The sequence below is a fragment of the Varroa destructor genome, unplaced genomic scaffold (assembly GCF_002443255.2).
Source record: "Varroa destructor unplaced genomic scaffold, Vdes_3.0 BEIS01000001.1, whole genome shotgun sequence".
In the NCBI taxonomy this organism is placed as follows: domain Eukaryota; kingdom Metazoa; phylum Arthropoda; class Arachnida; order Mesostigmata; family Varroidae; genus Varroa; species Varroa destructor.
In genome coordinates, this window is record NW_019211454.1 from 72,519,943 (window position 1) to 72,544,447 (window position 24,505).

A 24,505-nucleotide genomic window follows, 5' to 3' on the forward strand; every position below is an offset into this window, starting at 1 on the left:
AATTTGTATGCACAGTTGCCATGCATTTGTCGTCCAGCCTGGACCTTACATCACTAGACTATAGCCTGTTCCGGTTTTTACGGAATCTCTCTAAATGGTGTTAATGTCAATTTGTCAAAAAGGAAAGTTGTCACAATTTTTTGTCCAAAAACCACGAAAGTTCTACAGTGTATATATATATATATATATATATATATATATATATATATATACATATATATATATATATATAGATCGGACTATCACAACAGCTAAGTTTTTTTTTAATATATTCTGTTATTTCAGGTGGCGAGATGCTCACTGTGTCCGGATTACGTCACCTTTGACGCGGGATCTATAGGAACGCCTTTGTCTCGCAGGGGTCGATGGTGTTGGGGTAATGGGCCGAGTAGAGTGTGAACACGGTTAAGACGCCAGTACCGCGTTCATTAATTTCATCTGTTTCGAGGATCACTAGGAGCACAGGCGCACTCGGGCTCAACGAAGGATGAGGACCGAACAAGGAAAGACCACTAACAACGGATCAACGGCAGTCGCATTCTGCCCCATAAGCTACCACTGCTCCACTAGAAAATTGCCGCTGATTCAGCAAAGCAAAGTATCTTTTTCCTGAAAGGCGGTTAGCTGTCGTTCATGTTTAACTTCAACTTAATTGATTTCGTTGCCACCAAGTTGACCTCATCGCACACAGTTTGTGCATCTGAATACATGTCGTCTAGAATCAATCGATCATAAAAAAACTGCCTCTTCCTGCTGCTGTTATTATTAAAATATATACACTGTTAAAAGAGGAGAGATTATTCATTTTTTCCAGTCGAAGGAGCAGCAGTATAGACATGACTTTGATTGCAAAGCTGTTTCAGATTCATAACCAAAATTTTGCGTGTTTTTAAGACAAAGCCATTTTTAAATGTCCTCGCCTATTGTTACGTGAGCAATGCCTTAGTTACACCAGATATTACCACTAGCGTGACGGGCATAATACGAGTCTCTGATAACCAAAGTAGCTGAAACTAACAGAGGGGATCTATTGTGTATGTCGTATGTCGCTGTTTGGTGAGGGAGTAGCTCAGAAGAAAAGGCAACTACGCAAAAAATACGTTCAGTAGAAATAGAATAGGTCGTTGGTTGACTGTGTATGTCAATCCCTGTGCAGCATCCTGCGTATTACTTGCAACGTGGCTGAGCCGGGAAAATTGGGGCTCTCGCTTAGAATTTCAAGGTCACGGTAACGGCGACGCCGTTGTTAACAGCAACAACGGCAGAGACGACAGCGTTCGAATAGGCTGTACTCAAGGCGGGAAAAGGGGTGAAGGTCGTACAGTACGAAGTGCTACAGCTATCGCAACAGCAGCTACAGTACTCGTCATCGACGGAACGCAGTGGTACGAAAGTGCAGGGGGTGCGTCTAGCAAGCGGGGGTGTTCGTCGTGGTGGCGCTGTTGTTGTTATATGCGGTCACTGTTATTACCATTGTTGTGGTCCTCATTGTCGCCTTAGTGACGGGGGTGGTGAAAAAAGCGCAAGTGAGGTAGGTCATTGCGCGTAGGCCGTATCCACCGAATTGTTTGTTGTGTTGTTTGCCCCTCGACGCGGCCAAGACGGCAGCCGTGGCTAGCTCCAAGTCGAAGAAGAGGCTGTGGAGAATGGGCTGTACCCTAAGCAAAGCGGTCACCTCGCTGGTCCACAAAGGTAGCGAGAGATCGCCAGGCGTTGGTCGTGTGGCTGATGTCGACGACCCGCCTCCCCCGCCGCCACCCGATCCGCGCTCTCCCCTCACAGCCCGACAGATTTTCTCAATCTCGAAATCATGGAAAGCTATTGCCCGAGCCATGGAGCCGACCGGCGTCGAGATGTTCGTGCGACTCTTCAAGCAAAACGAGGAACTGCTTGAGTTGTTTACCAGGTAACCGACTCGATTTAATCACCATTCGATTGTCCTATATGTACATCTGGAAAACATGAGACACCCATTAGACAGGCACACGTAGTACGCAATAAACGTTTGCGGTGATTTCTTTAAGGCGCTGAATTACCGTGACTTGTTTACGAGCGTTTTAATAATAGTATGAATAATTGACTCCCTCATTCATACAAACGATGTCGTAGATGTCCTTATCGGGACTTGTTCCGATATGATTCGGCCATTTTACGGATCGAGTAGGGTTTGTCCGCGTTACGAAGTTGTATATGCGTCCGGAGCGATCTCCGACACGATTCAAACTGTTTTGATTACTATTTTATGGATCAGCTTTGCCTGACGAAAAGCTATACCGGAGCTTGGTCTCGAAAAAAGCTAATGTTTGTGTTTAAAAATTCGAGAGACTCTCCCACGGCTCAAAGGGCGCACTGTCAGACAATGTTGCTATGTTAAGTATCTTTATTCAATATATTGACTACTAGAATGTCGCTAAAGTTTCGAAGTTACATATTAGAAGAAATCATCTCTTTTGATAGTTATTAGGCACATATAGCATAAATAATGAACTGTTGGACGTGTGTACAAATTTTAACTGGCGAAAAAGGTAGCCTGAAGGATTCCACTTGATGCTGTCGTAAAGGCATCAGCTTCTTTAAGCGTCTACTAAGGAGTCGACTAACAGGTACTACATTGGTTGCATTAACAGGCGACAATTGACGCCTGCTAAATCATGTCTCGTGTGGCATGTGAAATACGTTTAGAAACCATCTCACATTGAGTAGGGTGAGTTACTCAGTGCCGGTACGAACATAAACAACGATTAAAAATGGATACTGTCAGCGTAATATCATTTTTACAATTGGTTGTATATATTGTTTAGTGACATTCAATTTTCCCAAAATCGTTTAAATACGGTAGACACAAAAACCATCGACGGGCCAGAAAAACTATATTTAAATAGTTTACTATTTAGGGCAAAGGCTACTCTAGACTGGCGTTTCACCATAGTCTGGAGTAAGTTTTTGCCTTTGTCCTTTGACGATATAATCAGATACGACCTTCGTTAGCGTTTTATTAACACAGCCGCTGTTCTGTAGTGAAAAATTGGCAGTACGCATGCGCATAATGCACAGAAAGTGGCTTCTAAGTAATTTATAATGTTTCGAAGTAACTACCAATTTTGAAAGACCAGCATCTACTAAGTCGCGTCGGTTTGATTTAACTGAGCAGAAAACTTATCTTTTTGTTTTTAGAAACGTCAAACTTCAGGGATAGTAGCAAATTCTAAGCGTATCATTAGAACGATTTTTAGGCTCGGATAAACAACTATTGGCTTTCTGTAAGACCAACTTACAAGAACAGATTTTTATTTATTACTATTTACTTCATACACATGTTTACTCTGGCGATTTAACGTTATTACCTAGCCGAACAACCTTAGCATGAAATTACATTGAGAATCCCTTTCTAACAACAAGGTTTTTTGCTCACATGGCCAAGTGCCCAACTTCAGAGGAATAGCAGTCACGATCACGTTCATCTATGGTCATTATGCTGTCTTTTTCAATAATCGAACACGACCCACAAAATAAGCGAATATAGTTTCCTGAGCGTACTAATAAACAATCGCAAAATACAATATTGTACGCTCGGAAGCCTAAAGCTGTGTTTTGGTATTTTTAATCACATGTCTCTCATTTCACTCATTACAAGTTGTACAAATATATTTAATGTTATGCCTAGTTTTTTTTCTCAAATACCTCGAACTGACTCGTTCTCTCCATCAACTTTCAACTCCATCATGATTTCAGCAGTTAAACTCAAGCGCTACCAATTGAATGAGACTCTAATTTTCTAATATACATCAAATACAAAATAAATAAATATAGAAATATAATACATTAAATACTCATAGACGTTTTGCTAGAGGATGGTTTGGCAGTTGGTGATAGATTATTACATACCCACTGACGTTGGCGTGGTTCCAGGTGAAAATCACTATGTGATGGCAGACTTAACAGACGGACGCGGTGTGTCGTTGTCACTTGGGTTATTTTCAAATAGAAAGGCGGTACAGTCGAAGGTCTGATTCTAAGCTAACCTTCTACTTTTGTGTGCCACGATAACTCGTCGCCGTAATTAGACAACGGCTGGCAAACTGCGCGAGCTAAACAGCTTCACCTTTTTTTAATGAACTCTAATCATTTTGGATATCATTAGACTCAAGTAAGGTCGAAATCAGCTTCATTATGTAGGTTATCATCTATGCTAAAATCATACAGATAAACCAGTACCAGGGTCCAGTGTGTTTAACTCATTCAAACACACGATCGATACATAACCAATTTCAACATATAGATTAAAACAAAAATAGTCCGAAACAAGATCTTAGAAAGTGAAGTTTCAAGTGTACGCCTTCAACTTCATACGCGAACACATCATTTTCCATTTGACTGCTCAACAAGAAAATGCTTGAGAGCTTTTTAGTAGAAAATTTAGCAATAAGAGAGTACTCGGAGATGGTAGAGATGGTAGACTAGTATAGCATCTGTTTCAGAAGTAGAACTCGAAAATGCGAAACAGCGCATCAGGTTTGTGTTCCCTAGCTAGCTTAAAATAGCGTGATGTTTTTTCTACGGTAGCTCCGCGTTTTTTTTTTTGTGTTAGCAGCTGAATTCGCCGTATGCTCACGTCTGCGTAATTACTTCTTTGTGGCTTATCAAAGAAAATTTTAACAGCTGTGTCTGATCGCGCCCACATCGCTCATGCAGTCTTCTAATGGGGAAAAGTAAATGTGGTCCCGGCACACGCTCCGGAATATGTAGCCAATGTCTTGCAATAAATCTAAACAAGGACAATAGCGTGCGACATATCCAATCAGCGATCTGCTCTCCTTCAATACATACTAATAGCTCTTATATGTGATACCATCGTTATTACTGTTGGTACAACGTTTCTTTTGCAACAGAATGTCTATCTGTATAACTAATCGAATGTATATTATATGGTATTAGGGTAGATTACAGTTCTGACTACCATTCACGTACGTAGTGCTATAGATGTTTCAGTATCTAATATTTACAGTGTCTGGACAATGGGCAGACATCGAGCGAGCGCAGGACGTAACATGTTCATCTACGAGAATAGGAACGCGTGAGGTCCTTTAGTTTCGAAGGTGATCTATTTCGGGCTTCGTTTCGTGCTGGAGGGTCAGCATGTCTAATAGCAGTACCTAAGCATAAAACTGGCTACAATTATCAAATAATTAATTGTATTGAGTCCAAGCCATTTCGTACCGGCACTCGGCGCCTAGGACCTTCTGCCTTGGCGTATAGCTTTTCCGACACACAGAGCTGTAATTTAAGTGGACCTAGAAATATCTGTTGGATAAACAAAAACGATCGTCATTTTTAAGACTTGAATTGATGACGTCCTGTTTTCAATGGCGTCCTTCGGGTAAAAATGGTGCCTTTGAAAACACATTTCTATTAAACGGCAATGGAGGCTTTCGCGTGGAAGCTTTACATTTCAGGTGACGAACCGAGAGTTCTCAGAAGGGCCTCCTAAACTTCCAAGCCGTGTTATCAGAGACTTAATTTATGACTAATGATTTCGTCCATCCAGCCATATGAATCCACGTATTGTAAATCATTGATTTTGTCCTCCGTCATTTTCACCGAACTGGCACGCAACTATTAGAAGGTTTGTTGTTGGTCACAGTTAGGTAATTTCAGTCTTGCCTGACAGGTTGTTTCGTGGGACGTACAAACGAATTTTTCGCGTCAGATTTCCTACAACGGAAAAATTAGTTAACGTAAAAGCTAGAGCATGCATGCATACAACAAGTGGCGCTGATGTCAGTGTTTGTTGCTATATTCGACGCAAAAGACACACAGGTGACGCCACGCAACCGATGACAGCGCTTGCTTTCGGGTAAACTGATTATTTTTTTTTGCTCTTATCATTCACATTCAATGTATACAACAATTATCCTTGCAATATAATTGCAATAACAACGATCTAGCTTAGCTAAGCGCACGTACGATTCCTTCGCTCAATAGAGATTTTGTGGTCGTCTGCAAACTTTGCTACTGCGAAGGACGAATTTACCGTATAATATACCGTATACATTATAATTACACTGCCCACATGTCGATTTTAACGTTGCATCTATACAGTAGTTGTATTTCTGTTTGCTTATGTGTCTATTTAGAAAAACAAAGCACACAGAAAAAAAAAACTAACACTTATTAAGCTCAGATGCGTCTTGTGTGTACGACCTTTAGTTCTATCCTTTATTATTAAAATAGTTCAGCATCCCTCATGTTAGATTGACCCGTTCGATTACGTCCGATGAGCTTCCGGTTCATGATTATACATTCTCAAATAAGCAATTTGAAATAAATAAATAAAAGAGGTTCTCTATCAAGACTCATCAAGCTCATCTGGTACTCGAATATATCCAGCTATTTGCAGGCTATTCCAGCCCCGTCAGCTGATACAAGCACATGTTTGCATTGTTAGAAACTAACAGAACAACGACGAAATGGGTTTTCTATTTGTTTGTGATGCCCAAAAAGAACAGCATGCAATCGGCTTCATTTTGCCTTCATATCGTGCATTGAAACATGTAATCTTTCGAATAGTCATTCAATGATGAACAGTCAAATTGTCGCTCAGGGATATTCGTGTTCTACATTCCCACTTGAAACTCTCATGCCCAGATGCGCTTGGGTATGAACATAGAAAAATTATTTAAGCGGGCTTCGAGGTACGTTTGTTCCGGTGTCGAACGAGTTTACGCAAAAAGCACGTTAACGAAGACCAAGGCAGAAGAAACAGGGTGCTGTGTAAAAACCTCCATTAATCCCTCCCTAAATATACAAACTCCATAAAGCATCACAACCAGCCATCCGGCAGACAATTGCGTTATTGCTCATAACATGATAATTAGTCATAAAAAGGGACCCAAAGTTCATTTTTATCCGATTATACCATATGTATTTTATCGAGAAATTGGTGTTGGATAGTTTTTTGCATGCGGTAGACTGAAAATATACATCTTTGTTCAACAAAAATGATAAAGACCTACTTGCGGTGGACCTGAAACGGATCTTTCTGAACTAAAATCTATTCAACTTGGTAATTTTTTGTCCGGAATGTACACACGATACGTGCGTTGTAAACGACTGCAGCATATGTTAACCCTTGAAACAAACTCGCTAAGCGTACCTCTGTACACCTTTAATGACCCAGATCTTTCTAACACTTGAGATACTAATAATTATGGCTTTGCCTGATGTCTCCCGTCCTGTGTATTTGCAGTTTGGGTTTTCCCTTTAATATCAACCTGCTCGTATATGGGATATATGTTTTAGAGGGCTTAACTCAATGTACATGTACGTGTTAGATGAGTTAGTTCAATATCTCTTGTTGTGAGATGATTCAAGAATAAACACACGTCTATAATTTATTAAGTTTTGATCCTATCTCGGCTCGTTTCTAACTAATTATCACTGCACAGTAAAGGTTCGATATGCCAACCTCGACCCTCTTGACCGATCACGGCATCAACTCTGGGTTTTTTTGCAACTCACAATTTTTGCACAGGACATTTTAGAAGCCAGTCTATAGTTCTACCATATATAAGCCGGCGTTGTTCAGAAAGACTACAGTATTTTTGATTAATTAGGTCATCTGGCAAGAACAATGGGGTACTCAAACCTTGCTTCACGATTAATTCTGCTAAGATCGCCTGGGGCGCTTTCTAGGATATTGTAGTTTAATGGGTTCACGTCGTATGAGTCTTGTTTCGTGTAAATACTTGACATCATTACAGGCAACATTACGTTAGAAACGAAATTTTTGTCGCAATTTAGGTCGCTTTATGGGTATTTAGCCATTTAAAACGAGCTTGGGTCGTTATAAAATTAAGAGAAAAGCATTCAAAAGCATTACTTAAAATGTAATGAAATAGTTAAATATTAAATTTGTGTACAAATTACCCAGAAAGAAAGATTCTAAAAGATCTTATTGCTACACTTTGTGCTTAACGCAGAGAAAAGTCTATAACAAGTGAGTTTTGATTCGATGACTTCCCTGTTACCTAAAAAGACACCGCATCGTCTTGTTATCTAAAGATTTTCTAAAAATTACCGTACGTGATAAACCAATTCTAAAGGACCGGCCATGTTAAATGCACAATTGAAAGTCTGTCGACGACAGACTAGTTCAGTATTTTTCCGTAGGGTTCGTGATATACGGTATTGTCAATGCCCATTATTACAATTAAGTGTCAGACGAAATTTTATTTATATGTAAAAGGGTTCTCCGCCTACAAAATGATAATACCCCGTTCCCATTGAGTTACCGGTAACTAAATAAAGCCGTCACATGTCTTATGAGAGCGACTGATCGACAGCCAACGACTCTGCTGATGCATCGTTATATCACTCTTCTCCTTTATGTGTACACACGAAAAATTCTACCGGTCAGTTTGATTTATTTAAGCCCAAATCTTTTCCAAATTGAAGTATAACTGTATACTCATTAAAGTAAGCACTGCTGTGTTCGGTCACGAAATAAAAAATACGAACCCTACACATTAAGTCACTGTCAACGTGTAGAACGAGTCTGGACTGATCACGACCAATAAAATTTACATTATCACATGTTAGGAAGCGTTTCAATAAGCTATTAATAATACTCTAGACGTAGTTTCTAGCGAAACAGAAACATAACGATACGCCTTCACATAATTTAAGCCAATAGTCTCTATGGCGCATAATTTGTTACTAGATATATACAATTCAGATACGTAATCTATATATAAGCACGGTTTGTTGCGGTCTATAACTCATCGTACCAAGCTGAGTATTTAGGTTGAAATAATAGTACAGTCGGTTGCGGAAACAAGAAGCTCGCCTAGCAGTAATACAGTTTCGCCAGAAGTGCGGGAAACGTGACCCGGATTGATGACGAGATCCTATGACTATAGTGATTCATGTAACTTGTGAGATAAAAGGGTCCTGTTGTACGAAGTATTTACTAATTGTTATAGTATATTTACGAATATTCTAAAAAACGAAGGGGAAAAGATTTTAATATTACGGCAATCAAATTATAGCTACGCATATCTCGATTACTGAATAGCTCACTATTGAATTCATTATATTACCACTTATTTTTGATTTCAATTGACTTTGCTCAAAAATGACGATCCTAAGAAGGTGACAGTACAATTTACCATAGGCAAGAATCTATCGACAAAAACGTGCAGGAAGTCTGTCTAACTGCATGGCAGTAGTCTGTAGGCTTGAAGAATGAAATAATACTCCTAGAAATAGCTCTGTCCTCAGTTCAATAAAGAGTAAGCTCTTTCAATGCCACTTCAAGGTCCAAACAAATGCGCACTTGTCTTCTTTATTCTTTTTCTGTACTTATCTTCCTCGATTATACGACAGCTAGCTCTACTAACGACTGCTTTTCACTGTCACTGCAAACAATGACCCACAGTCAATTTTCTCTTCCCATTGTCTTCATTTTCTTTCTTGAGCAAGAAGAACAGATACCAAATATAGAACATCGTACTAGTTCGCCCTAAGGGCATGTTTTCTGAGAAAACTACAGGGACGGACCCGTTCGGCCAACTACATCTTGAGCGTTTGCTTCAATGACGCCATTTTACTGCAGCTATCTCCCTCCCGTTCTTTCCGTCGGTGATTATGGCCGTTCGACATTTGCTACCGATAATGTCAATGCGTACGCTGCCCAAAACGATTTCGCCTCCACAGAGGGCAAAAAAATCGCTGCCGCGAAATTAACTCCTTACAAACGTGCGAACGATGTGAAACAACGTCTGCTGCTGGGGTATAGCGCAAAAGTAATGCAATCAGTGATTGAAGGGGCGACTGGCTATACAGTCTGTTACTAGCATAGGAACACAAGGTAGAACAAAGGCCACATGTACGTTAAAGTATTCTTTGACTGAATCGAGGTCACTGTCCTAAGTTACATAGTAGCATGGGAAACATAACGCCCTGGATCAGGGAACGGCTGAATGCTTACTTAGCTTAGGCAGGCACTGCCTCTTCAATGACGGCCAAGCCGATACGACCATTGCCTAAAATAATACAAATGCTAAAACTATCTAGAAGTGCTTTCGGTAAATATATTGTACACGCGCACACATGTCTACATACATAGATGAGATTTGTAGCAATATTAATATACTGTTTGTACTATTGTCGAACAATGTGCCTACAGTAGCTATGTTGCGTCTGTAATTGAAAAGGGATAATTTAAAATCACTTCTATATTTCATCTTATATTTAATATCATTTTTTCGCCTAATAGCAATGCTTTAATAACTAAAGGATGAACAAAACGAAACGTCCCGCACATAAATATCTGTTAAATATGTTATCTTAATATATATTAAGGATATACGACATAAATATGTGAGTGAATATTCGAGATAAAAATAATTCGTATCAGGAATGCTACAATGATAAATTTACTTTACTTAGTAAAAATAGTGCCATAGTTAACTATTTAATTATCATGGAACTGCACGGAGTCTAACGCATCTACTAATGGTATTGTTGATCCTGCTTGGCTGACTGGTGATTGTGATGGCCGATGAGTAGTTTCCAGGCGCTGAAGACAGAAGATGAACAGCGCGAGTCAATGGAGTTGGGTCAACACGCATCACTCGTAATGACCACCTTGGACGAGGGCATCAACTCCTTAGATAATCTCGACTATTTTTTCGATTACCTGCATAATGCTGGAGGACTACACTATAAGATCAAAGGATTCAAAAAAGATTACTTTTGGGTGAGTAATAATTGTTTGATGTAAAAAAGGACATTTTTTGGGGCCCCATGGATAGAAAAGTGTACCATGCATACGAGTGTATATAAAGCTTCGACAACTTAGAATTTCTTAAAAATATATTAAGAGAAATATTTTCTCTTCAAGATAGGTCACGGAACTACTTCGTCAACCGCTTAATTAATGAAGCTCCAACTATGCCATTCCAGCTGTATACTGCTATACATAATTTTTGCTGATTTTACATACATGATTTTAATTATCTTTCAGAATAACATATGAAAAGTGCTTGAGATGTGTATATAATAAACCCCCTAATTTTTATTTTAATCTCTAGCAAAGAACTAAGTAGCCACTGTATAAATATTTTTCGACTTCGTTAAGAAAGAAGGGGTTCCGTAAGCTTCCGAACGCAGCCTCGCGTATGCTTCTTTGGGCCAATGTGATAGGAGGATCAATAATTGAAATGTTACCGTAGTGAGCTTGTTTTCTTTGTAAAACAAGCTCACTACGGCAAAAATAAGGGGCATCTGTTATTAAAATGCATATCGAATACCGTTCTACTTTTATATCATACTATTATGCCGTCCAAATGTATTCGTTGTGCTAGTACCAGCGACGCGTTACCTTGCCTCATAAAAAAGACGCTAATAAAATTTTAGCAAAACAAGCATTTTTGTAACCAATTTTACCTAAATAACTTTTAAATTATCTAGTTTAATTATTATTAAATTATCTAGTATCTAGGATTATATAATTAGGCTTCAAGTTATGTTTTAGTAAGTATCGCAAAACAAATTAATTAATAATTGCTAACACTATTATTCAAAATATCTAATACGAACGATGAGTTAGAAAAATGCAGAGTTATACTCTTTATTATATTATAGAGATTTCGATATAATCACTGTGTGTTTGTATGCGCGACCCACGATTCATTCAATTTTATATTATATAGCCATGTGTCACTCATTAGGCTTTCGTTTCAGCGTTCCCTTGCGATATCTTCGACGCTTCCTATTCCATACAGAGACGCTAGATTACGTGTGTATCATCTAAATAAACAATTGACGTTCAAAAGCACGCTTAACCATCACTTCCAATTCGGTAGTAGAGCTGAGTATTTCGGTAATATTATGGTTTGAATTTAGGTAATAGTTTAGCGATTTCATTTTTCGATAATGAGGGCCCGGTTTGGGCTTACCGTGACACACGCTAATAAACATGTTTTTTCTTTTTTATTTACTAACTAGCGGCAAGCTGGCTCAGAAACAATAACCGTCCATACGAAGGTTGTATACAATTGTATTATTTTTTTGAATTTTATGTATCTGTCGCCTGTCAGTTATTTGCTACCTACTATTAATCAAATATTTTCCATGAGTTAAACTGTATTTAAATTTCTACTATAGATATTGTTGGTTGCTAACGTCAGACCTGTGTTTGAGTCAGTTGCGCTAGTAAGCAACCTTGTGATACCTTATAGTTCGAATTACTTAAGTTTAACTTAATTCATTTCCTTTCGATAGGTTACTAAGCAGCAATAATGTATATTTATAGTGTCAAACCTGCAATCATACCATAAAAACGGTACTTCTTATCTCTCAAAGCAAAACGTGAAGGCTAGTTATAATAGAACTCGTCCAGTTGAGTATGGGAGTGTTTGGCAAAGGTGTGCCTGCTGGTTGGCACATGGGGAAATAAAGTACCTCTTCTCGGCCCTCTTTCCAACGTAGCACTAATCCTTTTTAAACTGAAAGACCTTCCCTTTTAAGTCTTTCGCGCAATCGTTGGTATCAATTCGTATATAATCGCATCTATTTTGGAGAGAATTGTAAACTCCCTCATGCAAGTATATATATTGGAAATTTTCAAATTATTAGCTAGAGTGTATCGACTATTTTAATTCAGTGTTCCTTTTCGTATCAGATTGGCCTAATATATTTACAACTACGGGTTTTCAGTTTTAATTAACCCAAATACGTCACCGCGCTCGCGAGAGAACCTCTACTCCCATGGCCGCTTTTTACTAGGTATCGTTACCTGTAGAGTAAAAGTGTACAATGCAGCTCTCGTCATGGTTATGCTATACATACGATGAAAATACAAGCAGGTCCATACATACTCTTATTGTGGTCTATCAGCTGCCTCGAATTAAATCTTATCTATGCTATGGCTTGACATTTTCCTTTTATCCAGCCTTTCACGTACTATACACAAACTAACATGCGTATCATTTTATTATACAAAGAACACCCCGATAGACAAAGAGCCGAATCAGCTGTCCCGGGGGTAATATCAAGCCCAACCGAAAGAGACATCTCGCTGTCAGGCTTTCTTTGTTTTATTAATTTCCTTCACATGTACAATGTTACCTGGGTTATCTTGTTTGTCCGTGTACTCTTGATCAATACCACCGTTCTTGTCCTTTCGGCGCCACTTTCACTAGCACTTTTAGAAGCCTATTGCTTTAGCTAGGTTAAACCTGGCCAATTTAACCGTACTTGTCACTTATATATATATATATAATCCACAGAAGAACTTATATATAAATTCAACATCATCTGATATTTAGGTGAACCGTAGCAAGAATCATTCGCATAATCCTCTACGGATTTTTCACCTTGTAGGTCTCCATTTATAGCTGCCTATTTGCTATTTGCCGAACGATCCATCATTATAATTATTACTAAAATGTTATTATATTCTGTTCTTAAAACTAACACCGTTGAACGCTTTTTCTTGCTTGCATACCTCACATAGATCTAGATTATACTAAAGCTGTAGTTCTTTTTTTTTTGTAACACTGTAATTCATAATATCTTACGTACAATTTATTTTCTTTTTTTCATTTTAATTAGTATACTTTGCTACAGTTGGTTTGCCTGGACTTTCTTTCTTGGTTGAGCTCGCTAAATAGCCGTATATAATATACGCCGTCTGATTCAATGCTGATGCTGTTCTGGACGTAAAATGCAAACCATCTATATTTCCTACTATCACTAAGAAAATGTCTTGGACTGCTAAAAACACTGTTTTATTGTTACCAAAATACTTGCTATTAATTCGGACTTTTCGGCAATTATTTTTGTATCCTATAATAGGACTTACTCGAAGACGGCGAAGTAAGGGACCGGTAAGTTGAATCAAAGTGGCGCGCTGGCTAAACAATGTGAACATGTTTGTAGGCCGAAGTACTCCTTAATATTTCTCGCTAGCTCTTTCGCTTGCGGGGCAATTAGGAGAAATATCTAGGAAGCATCGTGAAAGGGCCTTCGGCGAAACACTAAAAATGATCTTGGTCAAGCTTTTACCCGTCTACTTTTATCATATGGCCCCTACTTCTCTTCGGAGGATCAAAAGCTGGACCGCTTTTGATAGCCGAGCACTAATAAGCCAATGAGTGCCCTTGAACATGGCTGCAGGCTTAATGGTTCATCTCCCTTGTGTCTTTTTTGGTGCGAGCTCCAGTTCAACCTGTCGCTGTCTCAACTGTTTAGTATAAATCCGACTGTTCCGGCACAGTGAATTTGGCTGTGTTTGCGGCTGACTGTTTTAACATAGGCAGAGTGCGCGTTTGGTAGCTACGAATGACTTACAAACTTACCGCTGACTAAGAGCAGCGGGCCCAAGCTTTTTCCACTTGCTGATCGTTGAGCCCTCCGATAATGTTCCGCCTCCAGTAAAGCTCCCAGTTGGTACTATTGGATCGCGGAGTAGCGAATGAACGTCTTATTGACAAATATTGTGCTTTCGTTGCGTCTCCGTTCCTCGTGAGTTCTCTGTTTCGATCGAACGCAGCATGAGCATTCGACGATTGTGATCGATCAGCTTATCAGACAGAAAAATGTAAATGACAGGAGCAAAAACAATACAACTTGAAACACGAATTGAAGTATTTCAGCTAAATGAGCAAGCAACTGTGCGTCGATAGTTTCCCGTTCGACGTTCCGCGTCATAGATCGCCATCGTTATCGCCACAGCAGCACCACAAATACTAACTTAAAACAAGTATCGTAAATTTGCCTCTATACGAATTGTAAATGTCCGTACCGCAGCTGTGTCTTTCGAAGTAATTCCAGTTAGATGCAGCGTCAGTAGGCTCCCGTCTTTTCTGATAGAGGATTTTTCGGAGCAAATTGTAGATATAGACCTCAGCGCCACTGGTACTTTTACACAGATTCCTACTAGGCCACTTCAAAGTGTTCACCTTTCAGCTGTTTGTGGCGCTTTGGAAAGAAGAGAAAGCCATTGAGAGCTAGATCTGTTGAATATGTTGGATATGGAGGCAACAGCTGTATTGACTTTTTCAATACAAGTAGCGACCTGTGTTTGCTGACACACTATCACGATGGAGGACTCATTCAGACAGCACTATGCAATCGTTTCAAACTTCCTCGTAGCATTCTTTAATAACAAAAAATTTATCATGCATAAGTTCGGCCTGAATTGATGATCGAAGATTCCTCGAAAGTCGAAAACGAAGGCGAGAGAAGTTTAGCTTGTAAACTGAATTCTGCGACTTCCTTTGGTCTGGGCTTACTTTTAAAGCGATACTCTCGATTGTGCTCCTATCTCCGCTTCACAAACGTACACCCACGACTCGTCTTTTGTAACGAGTCGTTGAAGCGAATCTGATTACTCTTTCAATGGACTAAAGCTCTCCTGCGAGTGCTGTTGAGCAGTCTGCACTTTCTCGACGATGAGGTTTTTCGACACCATTCTAGCTGTAAGTCTTCCCACCCCTCAAATGATCTCTTAAAATAATGATGATTGAATGAATAATAAACGTGTATTATGTGAGATATTTGGCTTTTCTGCAAGATCTTCGAAGATGCTTCGGAAATTCTTTACTATGAACTGTTTCAAAGCCCCTTTGTTCGTTTCGAAGTTGCCGGTGCACTTCACATATACTCCTAAACTTACTAACTTCAAAAAACAGCAGAAACGACCAAGATCTAGTCACTTCAAAGCAATACAAAGCTCAAGTTCTAATACTTTAACATCTGGCCTATGAATAACAGACAGGCAGGCAGGCAGGCAGGCGGAGAGTTGTGACGTCACAAATCAGTCCAAAAATCGACCTTGAATCGATAAAAAGCAGACCTTTCATTGATACTTTTTGGATTCAGTAACATCTAGTACTACAAGTAATATCTACCGCCGTGTGTCAAATCTCTGAGAAGCCAAATCTGCTTATATTGTTGTTAAATACTATCTCGAGAAATACATATTTCCATGCAGATACAGAAAAAAATACTAGCCAGGAGTAAATCCTCTATGAAGATTATTACTATTAGTTCTTAAATTATGATCGCTTGATAAGGACAACAACAATAAATTTTAGTGGTTTATCGTCACTAACGAGACATGAGCAAAAAATAAGAACAATACGAAGTATTATATTATAATTAGCAGCTGCAAAATACCGAAAAGACAATCAAACGTATATTTATTTAACCCAGATATATAACTGGCAATAAAAATTAGTTTATTTACATATGTAATTAATTTACGGAACCTGCGGCCGGATGATGGTTTATTATCACTTGTTGGTAACATGAGTGCCAACACATCGTTCATTCACTAGATTTTGAAATCTTTTTTATTAAAGAAAAATGGCATTTATTCAATGTGCCGTACGTATGATTCTATATTTTGGAATGTATTTCACGATTGTGTTACTTCAATGATTAGCAAGTAGGCATTTTGTTTGTAATCTAGCTCGAATCAGTTTGGCGTAAAACGAAAGATCAAGCTTGCTGATATATATTTATATGTGTATTGTTGATCCCTCCTGTTATTTCCCGTCAGACAAATACATTATCTATTGGAAATGTTCTTATATGATCGACCTCGCTAATTCCGGCAACTCTGCATGTTATTTCTCGATTTTTTCCTCTGTTTTTTCAGCTGATAGAAAAGCCATTCCTGGAAGCAGTAAAGCTGACGCTAGGTGACCGCTACACGGACAACATAGAGAACATCTACAAGACAACGATCCATTTTATCCTCGAGACGCTCATCGAAGGTTACGATATGGCCGAAAAGAAGGCTATTGGCAGCCACTAATTACGGTAGTTCGCAAGCATTGCGAACTTATCCCCTCCCGAATAGAGTCACAATAACAAACGAAAAAAAAAAAAAAAACGAAAAAAAAAACAGAAAAAACGAAAGCCAAGCGTGGCCTATCAACGAGCGTTGGTTCTGAATTACTGAGAAGAATACTATCAGGACATATAACGAGTCACTTAAGCAGCTATGACAAATACAGAAAGACGTAAAAGGGAAGAAGTACAATCTGAACGAAACGGAGTGAAGAGAATCGACAATGAAACAAATAACAATCAATTAACGCTGTGTGTCCTTCTGCCCTTGGTTGAGTATGCTAGCTAGATGTTAGTTCCAATTCTATTTGTCTGAATCATTCTGTGGGCAGGTGGCAGGCTGGAAAGACGCGATTCGTTATCTCGTTAGCTAGGGATTGCGCTGGCTCACCAGCAAATAGCACAATGTTCATACCAAGAACTGTATTAAATCATCATTCTAAAATGGTGCCAGGCCATCCGGCTATGGGAAAGCGATGGCAAGTTCATAATGGTTTCCTGGTAGAAAGCTAACAGCAGCAATGGGACGATTTCAAACGGGTTCCTGCAGGCTCGGTATGAGGACGATATGGCATCTATCAAACCAACCACCTGTTTCAGAGTCGGAAGCTCACACAAATTTATGTCAGCAAAAGCTTACTTGTGCACAGTAGCGTAGAACTCCCAGTAGTTTAGGTTGAGTGAGAGTTCTTATCCTTTCACAAGGTTCAATGTTGTACCTGCCAGAACGGAAACGCAGGACTAACCAGCGAAGACCGTGTTACGACTGCATCGATTCGATCGATACGCAGTGTAATTTCCAGAATGACTACATTCCTTCCGAAGAAATCATTATACCCTGATTACTCTAACGTTCATAATCTTGCTGGCATGTCTCGTTCTGGCCTTTTAACCTAGTCGGTTATTAATATATAACAGAACGGCGTCGCCTCAACATTAAGCAAGTAAGAGTAAAGACCCATTTAGTGTTAAAGGGCATCTAACTCTTCCAGTGCTTCAAGGTTAACAAAGCTCGCCAGCCTAACTGTTTCCATCAGGAATTAGAGTGACCGAGTAAGCTAATGAACGTAGGACTAGATAAGGGCCAGCAGTAGACAAACGGGGATAAAGTAGTAAAATCATTTTCACCTGCTAAATGTATATGAGATTGTGCAATAAACCTGCTTATCGGGCCTGGTCATCTGAAGCTTTATACGCCGTTGCCCGACAAAGGCACGCAACAGAAGCAAGTCCTCAGGTCTACAAGATAACGCAACCTAAACCATAGTGGCGTGCATAGTCGAGACGATATATTAGACTAATAACTATGGACAGACACTAAATACAAATGTGTGGCATTCTCAGATCAATCCATAATCACCGATTCAGTATAACTTAAGAACAAAAATATAGCACATAGTGATGTACATGGAGAGGCTAGCGTGAACCGACAGACCTAAAACGGCCATTGTCAACCCTCTACACTGGTCACAATGAACAACTCACGGTTCGAGCCAGCCAGCCAGCCAGCCAGCGTTCAGGCGATCCGTTATAGCATTAGATGGCTGAAAGCCATGGACGTATAGTACTGCTCGACCAGCTTGATTCGCGTAACTGTCCACCAATAGACGTAAACGTCTTAGATGAAACGAACGTACTGCTATCATGGTAGTGCTAAACATGATCGGCAGGAATGGATACATGGCCTGAATCACCCGCAGTCAAGTATCGTACATCTGGGCGAGTGTTTAGATGATACAGGTTCTATATTACCGCAGATATTTGCTGCGTCGGCAAACAATGAGCGAATGAATGATGTTTACACATGTTAGATGGGCAAAATTCTAATCAGCTTAAAATGATAAGTGTCACAAAACGTTGTCCTTCAAAAACAACAATATTTATTGCCATTTTTTATTTGGTTATTTTGGTCAAATTTTCTCGTGGGTCACAGGAGTCTCGTTTTCTCATTCGATCTCACTAAAAGAGCTCATTGGAGCATGAATACACGAACTACTGTATATGATATAGATAATAATTTGAACGGGATTAAGCCTTCAGCAAATGTATACATACACAACTGATTCGTCAGATGATTACACGTGTGTACGAGCGATAGGCTCTGTATTATCGTGTGAGCTACGAGCCTGTATGTACTGATGGAAATCTGTGTGTAGTTGTATAAAACTAGCTTATTTAATGATTGGCGTACTACTATCAGTATGGCCAATAAATATTTCGTCACAGGGAATACTAGAAGTTTCACGAAAACGATACGTCCTCGTAAGATGGTCCATATGCATGAAACGGTTGAAGTTTTCGTGAATGAACGAATAAGCTATATGGATAACGTATCGGTTAGTTAACAAATTCGTGTGGAAACAATGTGAAGCGGAGGAAAAATAACTAATTTTCCTCCGCTCACTCCACTAGATACACTGGCGGAAAACAAGACAATAGAGCTTCAACAGTATTTACAAAATAGGTCACAATTGATCCAAAAACATTGTATGAGTATTTGTACAAATAAATCGAAAGACGAATGAAAGCTATCCGAGCTTGTTTGCCGGTATCTGTATACCAGGTGTCGAGCGTGGCGCAGGTTGGATTGCTAATGTGGTGCCGAAAGCCAAGGCCAATTAGCCATACATTAACACGATCTGCTTGAGATACCGTTGCAAAACAGTGACTATGGCCATGTCTTCATGATTACTTATCAAACTATTGATTGCGAAACAATTTGCTGGTGACGACCTCGTCGTACGTTGATGTACCGAATAGGATCTCATCACGTTTAGCAGTCAGACAAGGAACACGCTAGAAGTGAATGACAAACGCTAAGACGCTTTTTAGTGTTTTGCTGCTCGAAACTATCGCGCAGTATCCGTTTCAATTCGTGAAAATAACGTATGCCCCCTCTCGGCAAGGAGCTGGCGCAGCTCCCTACGGTCTCCGTTGTTAAGGACTCGACAGGGAAATGCTTCCAGGACCAATGCAAGCTGTCCATTTGCGCATGAATAGAATACGTAGCCGCAACAGAGATAAGGTCAATCTTTATCATTATGCAAAAAAACAAAACAATAAAGGCATACTTATCACAGTAAGAAAGCGAGCAAGGCGCTACAGGATGGCTTTCCTATTGGTCAAAACAAACACGAACCATGGTGTGTTGGTTACATTAATTGAACTGATGTACGATACTTCTCCAATGACCCATATGTCTTAGCTTCGATAACATGTATTCAAACGTCGTAAGAAATAAACCAAATCAACGGCGGAGAGGTTCAGCAATAAGCAGCAATGTCCCGTAATATATATATATATATATAATATATATCTATCATAATTGGTGTTGAAACAAATACGATCGCTATATTCGTGGGCTACACGTGAACCATCTATCTCGTACGACTCAACTATCCAGACAAGTAGAATATCTATAGCAAGTTGATAAAATAATTTTTTCATCCATTGTGACTTGCTCTACCGTCCACCTCTACCGGTCTAATAGCCGTCCGTCAAATAGCAAGCTTGATGAACTGCAAGCGAAAAAGAGAAGTATGTTTGAGGTTGCGCGTCTTTTTATTGCCGCTTAAGCCATTTGCCCTCAGGGGCCTAAAATGTGCGATTTCCACAGGCATTTGCTTCCACTTCAGTTGATATTCGCGTAGCTTTCTGCACCGTTTATTTTTTGCCCTAGATGTTGTCTTGTGTTGATTTCTCGTGAAATAGCGAACGGTCGTTTTCATTGCGAGAAAATTCGCTCGAGACATACGCTACCACCACATCACTGCTATAAGTCAAAAGTCCTAACACTTCTTCCCACATAAATATTATGGCGGATGATAGCGCCAATAGACACAAGCAGTCATAGGGAAGAATCATAAACTACCCTAATTGAGATTACTGTATTGCCACTGTTGTTATTATTATTATTACGTTTATTATAGGATTATGGGAGTCTACTTGCACGGCGTATCCCGAAAAAGACATATGCTATAATAACGAACCCAACCTAGAATAATAGTAACAATAACAAGGCAGATGATAACATTGTGTTGGTCCATGATGTACTCTACTGACGATAATTATAACGATGATCCAGGTTATATAGAAACGAACGAGTGCGGAAAATATGGATCTGACGAAGGGCTGAGAGATTAGGATACGGTTGGATTAGTCAGCGAAGTAAACTAAAAACTATGTCAGAATTACGAGAATTGGTAGGTGAGGTGATTAGCAAGAGACAACACGGCATTACGTTGACTTTACGAAGTGGCCAACCTATAATAGAATTAGCATTATAATAATAATAATAATAATAATAATAACAACAACGGGGCAGAAGAAAAAAGCGGAAATCGTAATAAAATAGAATAATTTTCAAACAGACTAAATCTAGAAAGTTGTGCCGAGAGGGCTCCATGTAATAGTCATCAGACATCATCTGATCAAAGGACAAAGTCCATCTCATGATAATGAGCGTTTTACACAGGCATAACCGATATATCAATCAGTGGCCATTTTGACGACGCGGTCCAATTCTAAATCAGAACATAGTAATACAATAAATCATAATACAAGAAAGATTATTATAAATAAAACAACAATTTCACGTCGTCGGTAGTAGAGGACCGTACACGGCCGGACAGAATGTGCGGTAATTTGATGGAATATAGCCACGCCACTGTATCAATCATTTTAGCAATCGAGCGCACACATCAAAAGGCGACGCTGATAAAATGATCGAAAAATATCGACTAATAATAGCTAGATTATCTAATATTTATCATAATTGCAACTGTCTGATTAAGAATTGGTCGCAGTTCAGCCAGCTGATTGATTGTTTGGTAAAGGTTTCAGGTTGACCTCGGCATTCTAAACGAGGTCACTTAAAACCCCGTTCATGTCCATTAAACAGCCTAGCTTGATGTACATATTCAATAAGCAACAGCAACAGATTAAATATATAATAATCAGTATCAATCTAGTATTGAACAAGGGATACTTGCTTTAACGACTGCTCTTTCGAAATACTTCTGTGTTTCACTCTCAATGAAAGTTCACCGCAGAGAACCACAACCAAGGAATAATAAAGCTAACACCCATTTGAAAATCATTTCATTGACTCCGCATAATACAATGGGTACAGATTGTGGTTACGTAATGCTACAGTATTTTATGGGTAGGAACAACCTGTCTAGGGAAACATAATATAGCGAGCTTGCGTCAAGGAACATCTCCATGTATGTATGGAATATAGGTACGTGATGCAGTCATAGGGATGCATACAGTTCGTGTAGAACGTGGTAGAATACTCAATAGAAAATCTTATACTTTCTATTTCTCCGGTTCGAAATTGTTCAAGAGCACTGCCGTTCAACAGTAAACATTTGAATAAATTCACAAAAAAAAACACTACTAATTGTCATTTTAATTCGACCGCCTGCGTACTCGATAAGCAACATGAACAACAAAACTGGAACTCAGAACTTAGACTATATTGGTAATAAACAAGTCTTACGTATAGCTGTTGTGCTTTGCCGACGGATATCGTCCATGTTTACTCGTTGCATAGAAATAAAAGGCCCTCACCCGTAGTAAAAAGCACAGCTTCGGCAAATATTCACCCTGCTAAATCGAATTCTGCAGGGCGTTTTTGGCTTCGTGGGTAGCAAAAAGGCAGCGAAGTCCAAAAACGTTACAAATTCACTATCAGCAGAGCCAATTCGACAGTGGGAACGTCCTGCCCGCTTTGAGGCCCAAGGGGCAATCGTGGCTTTGAAGCAGCCGGTGACATTCTGTATGAATGAATTTCGTAGCTTTGCGTGTACCTTTTTTCTTTTTATAAGATCGCCTCCGCTCATCCTCATAAATCCTCCATCGGCAGAGTACTCTTACCAATTTGGACGCTTTCGATGTGTCATTGAAAAGACGTAATCGGCAAGACTCAAACATTTTCCTCAAGAACACCAAACGCTGATAACATGTGTGACATATAGTAGTACTATTATAATAAGCGAACAGCGGAACGGAGACGCTATTGGTATTATGATATTTATAGTAGATGTACTCGTAGTAATAGAAAGTGCTTTGAATTCGGAACGTATAAACCAAATTGTGCAGTTTTGTGGCGGTAGTGATGAATCTGATAATGATGGTGACAGTACGTTGTCAATATAATAACATATACAGCTGTCAAGATATAAACAGAGAAGTATATATATATATATTGCGTACCTAATGTTGTCAATTATTACTACTAGTACATACATAATAATAGAGAGATCATAATATATATATATATATATATATATATATACATATATATATATATAATATGTCTGAATATAATTATAATGTGGATATGATATAGTGAAGAATGATTAATGTTTAACAAGACAAACAACAACAACAACAACAACAACAACAACAACAAACAGAGCCGTCGTCTGTACAATGATCTCAATGAAATACCCGTAAAGGATGATGACATTATTGCCCTAATAGTAATTAGATAGTATGATGATAATAATACTATGACGAAAAGAAGACTAATTGATGTAATGATGATAAAATAATAAGTATGATTAACAAATCTAAGAATGATAACGCTGATGGTCATTATTATTGCTATTACAATGATACTGTGAAGATAATGGTAACCCTAACCCTCTAACCTGAAACAAAAATCCATCTTTATATATATGAAGATATGATGCCATAAATATATGCAATACACACACGATGTCGTACAGAGACACTTTTTTAATATAAGAAGCAAAACTGTGGCCTGATCTAAGTAAGAAATTTTCGCAGTTAAATATAACAGTGATTGTATTCAGGGTAACTGATGGGTAGCTATAACAGGGCGAATCGGCATTAACTCAAAATAAAATGGTGAAGAACGGTTTATTCATTCTAAGGGTAAAAATAATCCTTCCGTTGCGATAAAATACGAAACGAGAGGATTCTGGAGGCCTATGCGTTAGAGCAAAAGCTGATTTATGAGTTTCAGGAATATCTTAATAGCGAACACTTTGGTAAGTTCTACTGAATCGGCAGTGGCAAAAACTTTCGATTGTACGCTATAAGCCTCTGTCATCAAATGATTGTCTCTCGTTAACGATGAAGCCAGATTTTTTGTCAGTCCTCTATAGGCGATTACCGACAATTCGTGTGTGGCGCATGAACGACTATTTACAGATGCTACTATAACTAGAGTTGTCACCACGTGGGTGTGTTTATCCTTGTCCGTAATCCTTACTTGATTTATAATATAACAGCAGTGTTACTTCGATGTGTCAGACTAACTGTCGCCGTTTAAAAAAGTAGGAAACGAATAGAGAAGATGGTGAAGAAAAAAGAGTGTCAAGTTATGAAATGCATTTGCTGCCATTTCATAGGAATGTGAGTAGCAGGCGGTGCTTTTGAAGATCGTTTATTCCCTTAGTTTTCATTGTCCTGAGTCCTTTCACTCTTTAACCACAGTACCTGAACACTATAACAACGTACTAATGATAAGCTCAATTGACCTAACAAGTATAATAATAATAATAATAATAATAATGGTCATAATGACGTGATCTCCACGTTCGGTATTGTCTGTATGCATCCGCTTATATATATATATATATATATATATATATATATATATATATAT

The 24,505-nt window shown here is 38.9% G+C and overlaps 1 protein-coding gene across 14 annotated transcripts in view; it reads left to right on the forward strand.

Moving 5' to 3' along the window:
- LOC111244663 (neuroglobin-like) overlaps positions 1-21,961 on the forward strand; it is a 169,008-nt gene extending 147,047 nt beyond the window's left edge. For 13 of the 14 annotated variants that reach the window (XM_086979148.1, XM_086979146.1, XM_022792001.2 and 10 more), the window contains 3 exons: positions 286-1,906; positions 10,570-10,759; positions 16,670-21,961. In XM_086979148.1, the coding sequence (XP_086835274.1) occupies positions 1,647-1,906; positions 10,570-10,759; positions 16,670-16,828 (609 nt within the window). In that variant the 5' untranslated portion in view covers positions 286-1,646 and the 3' untranslated portion in view covers positions 16,829-21,961. The remainder of the gene's footprint in view (positions 1-285; positions 1,907-10,569; positions 10,760-16,669) is intronic. The other variant, XM_086979166.1, reaches the window with a different exon arrangement.
- Positions 21,962-24,505: the final 2,544 nt, after the last annotated feature.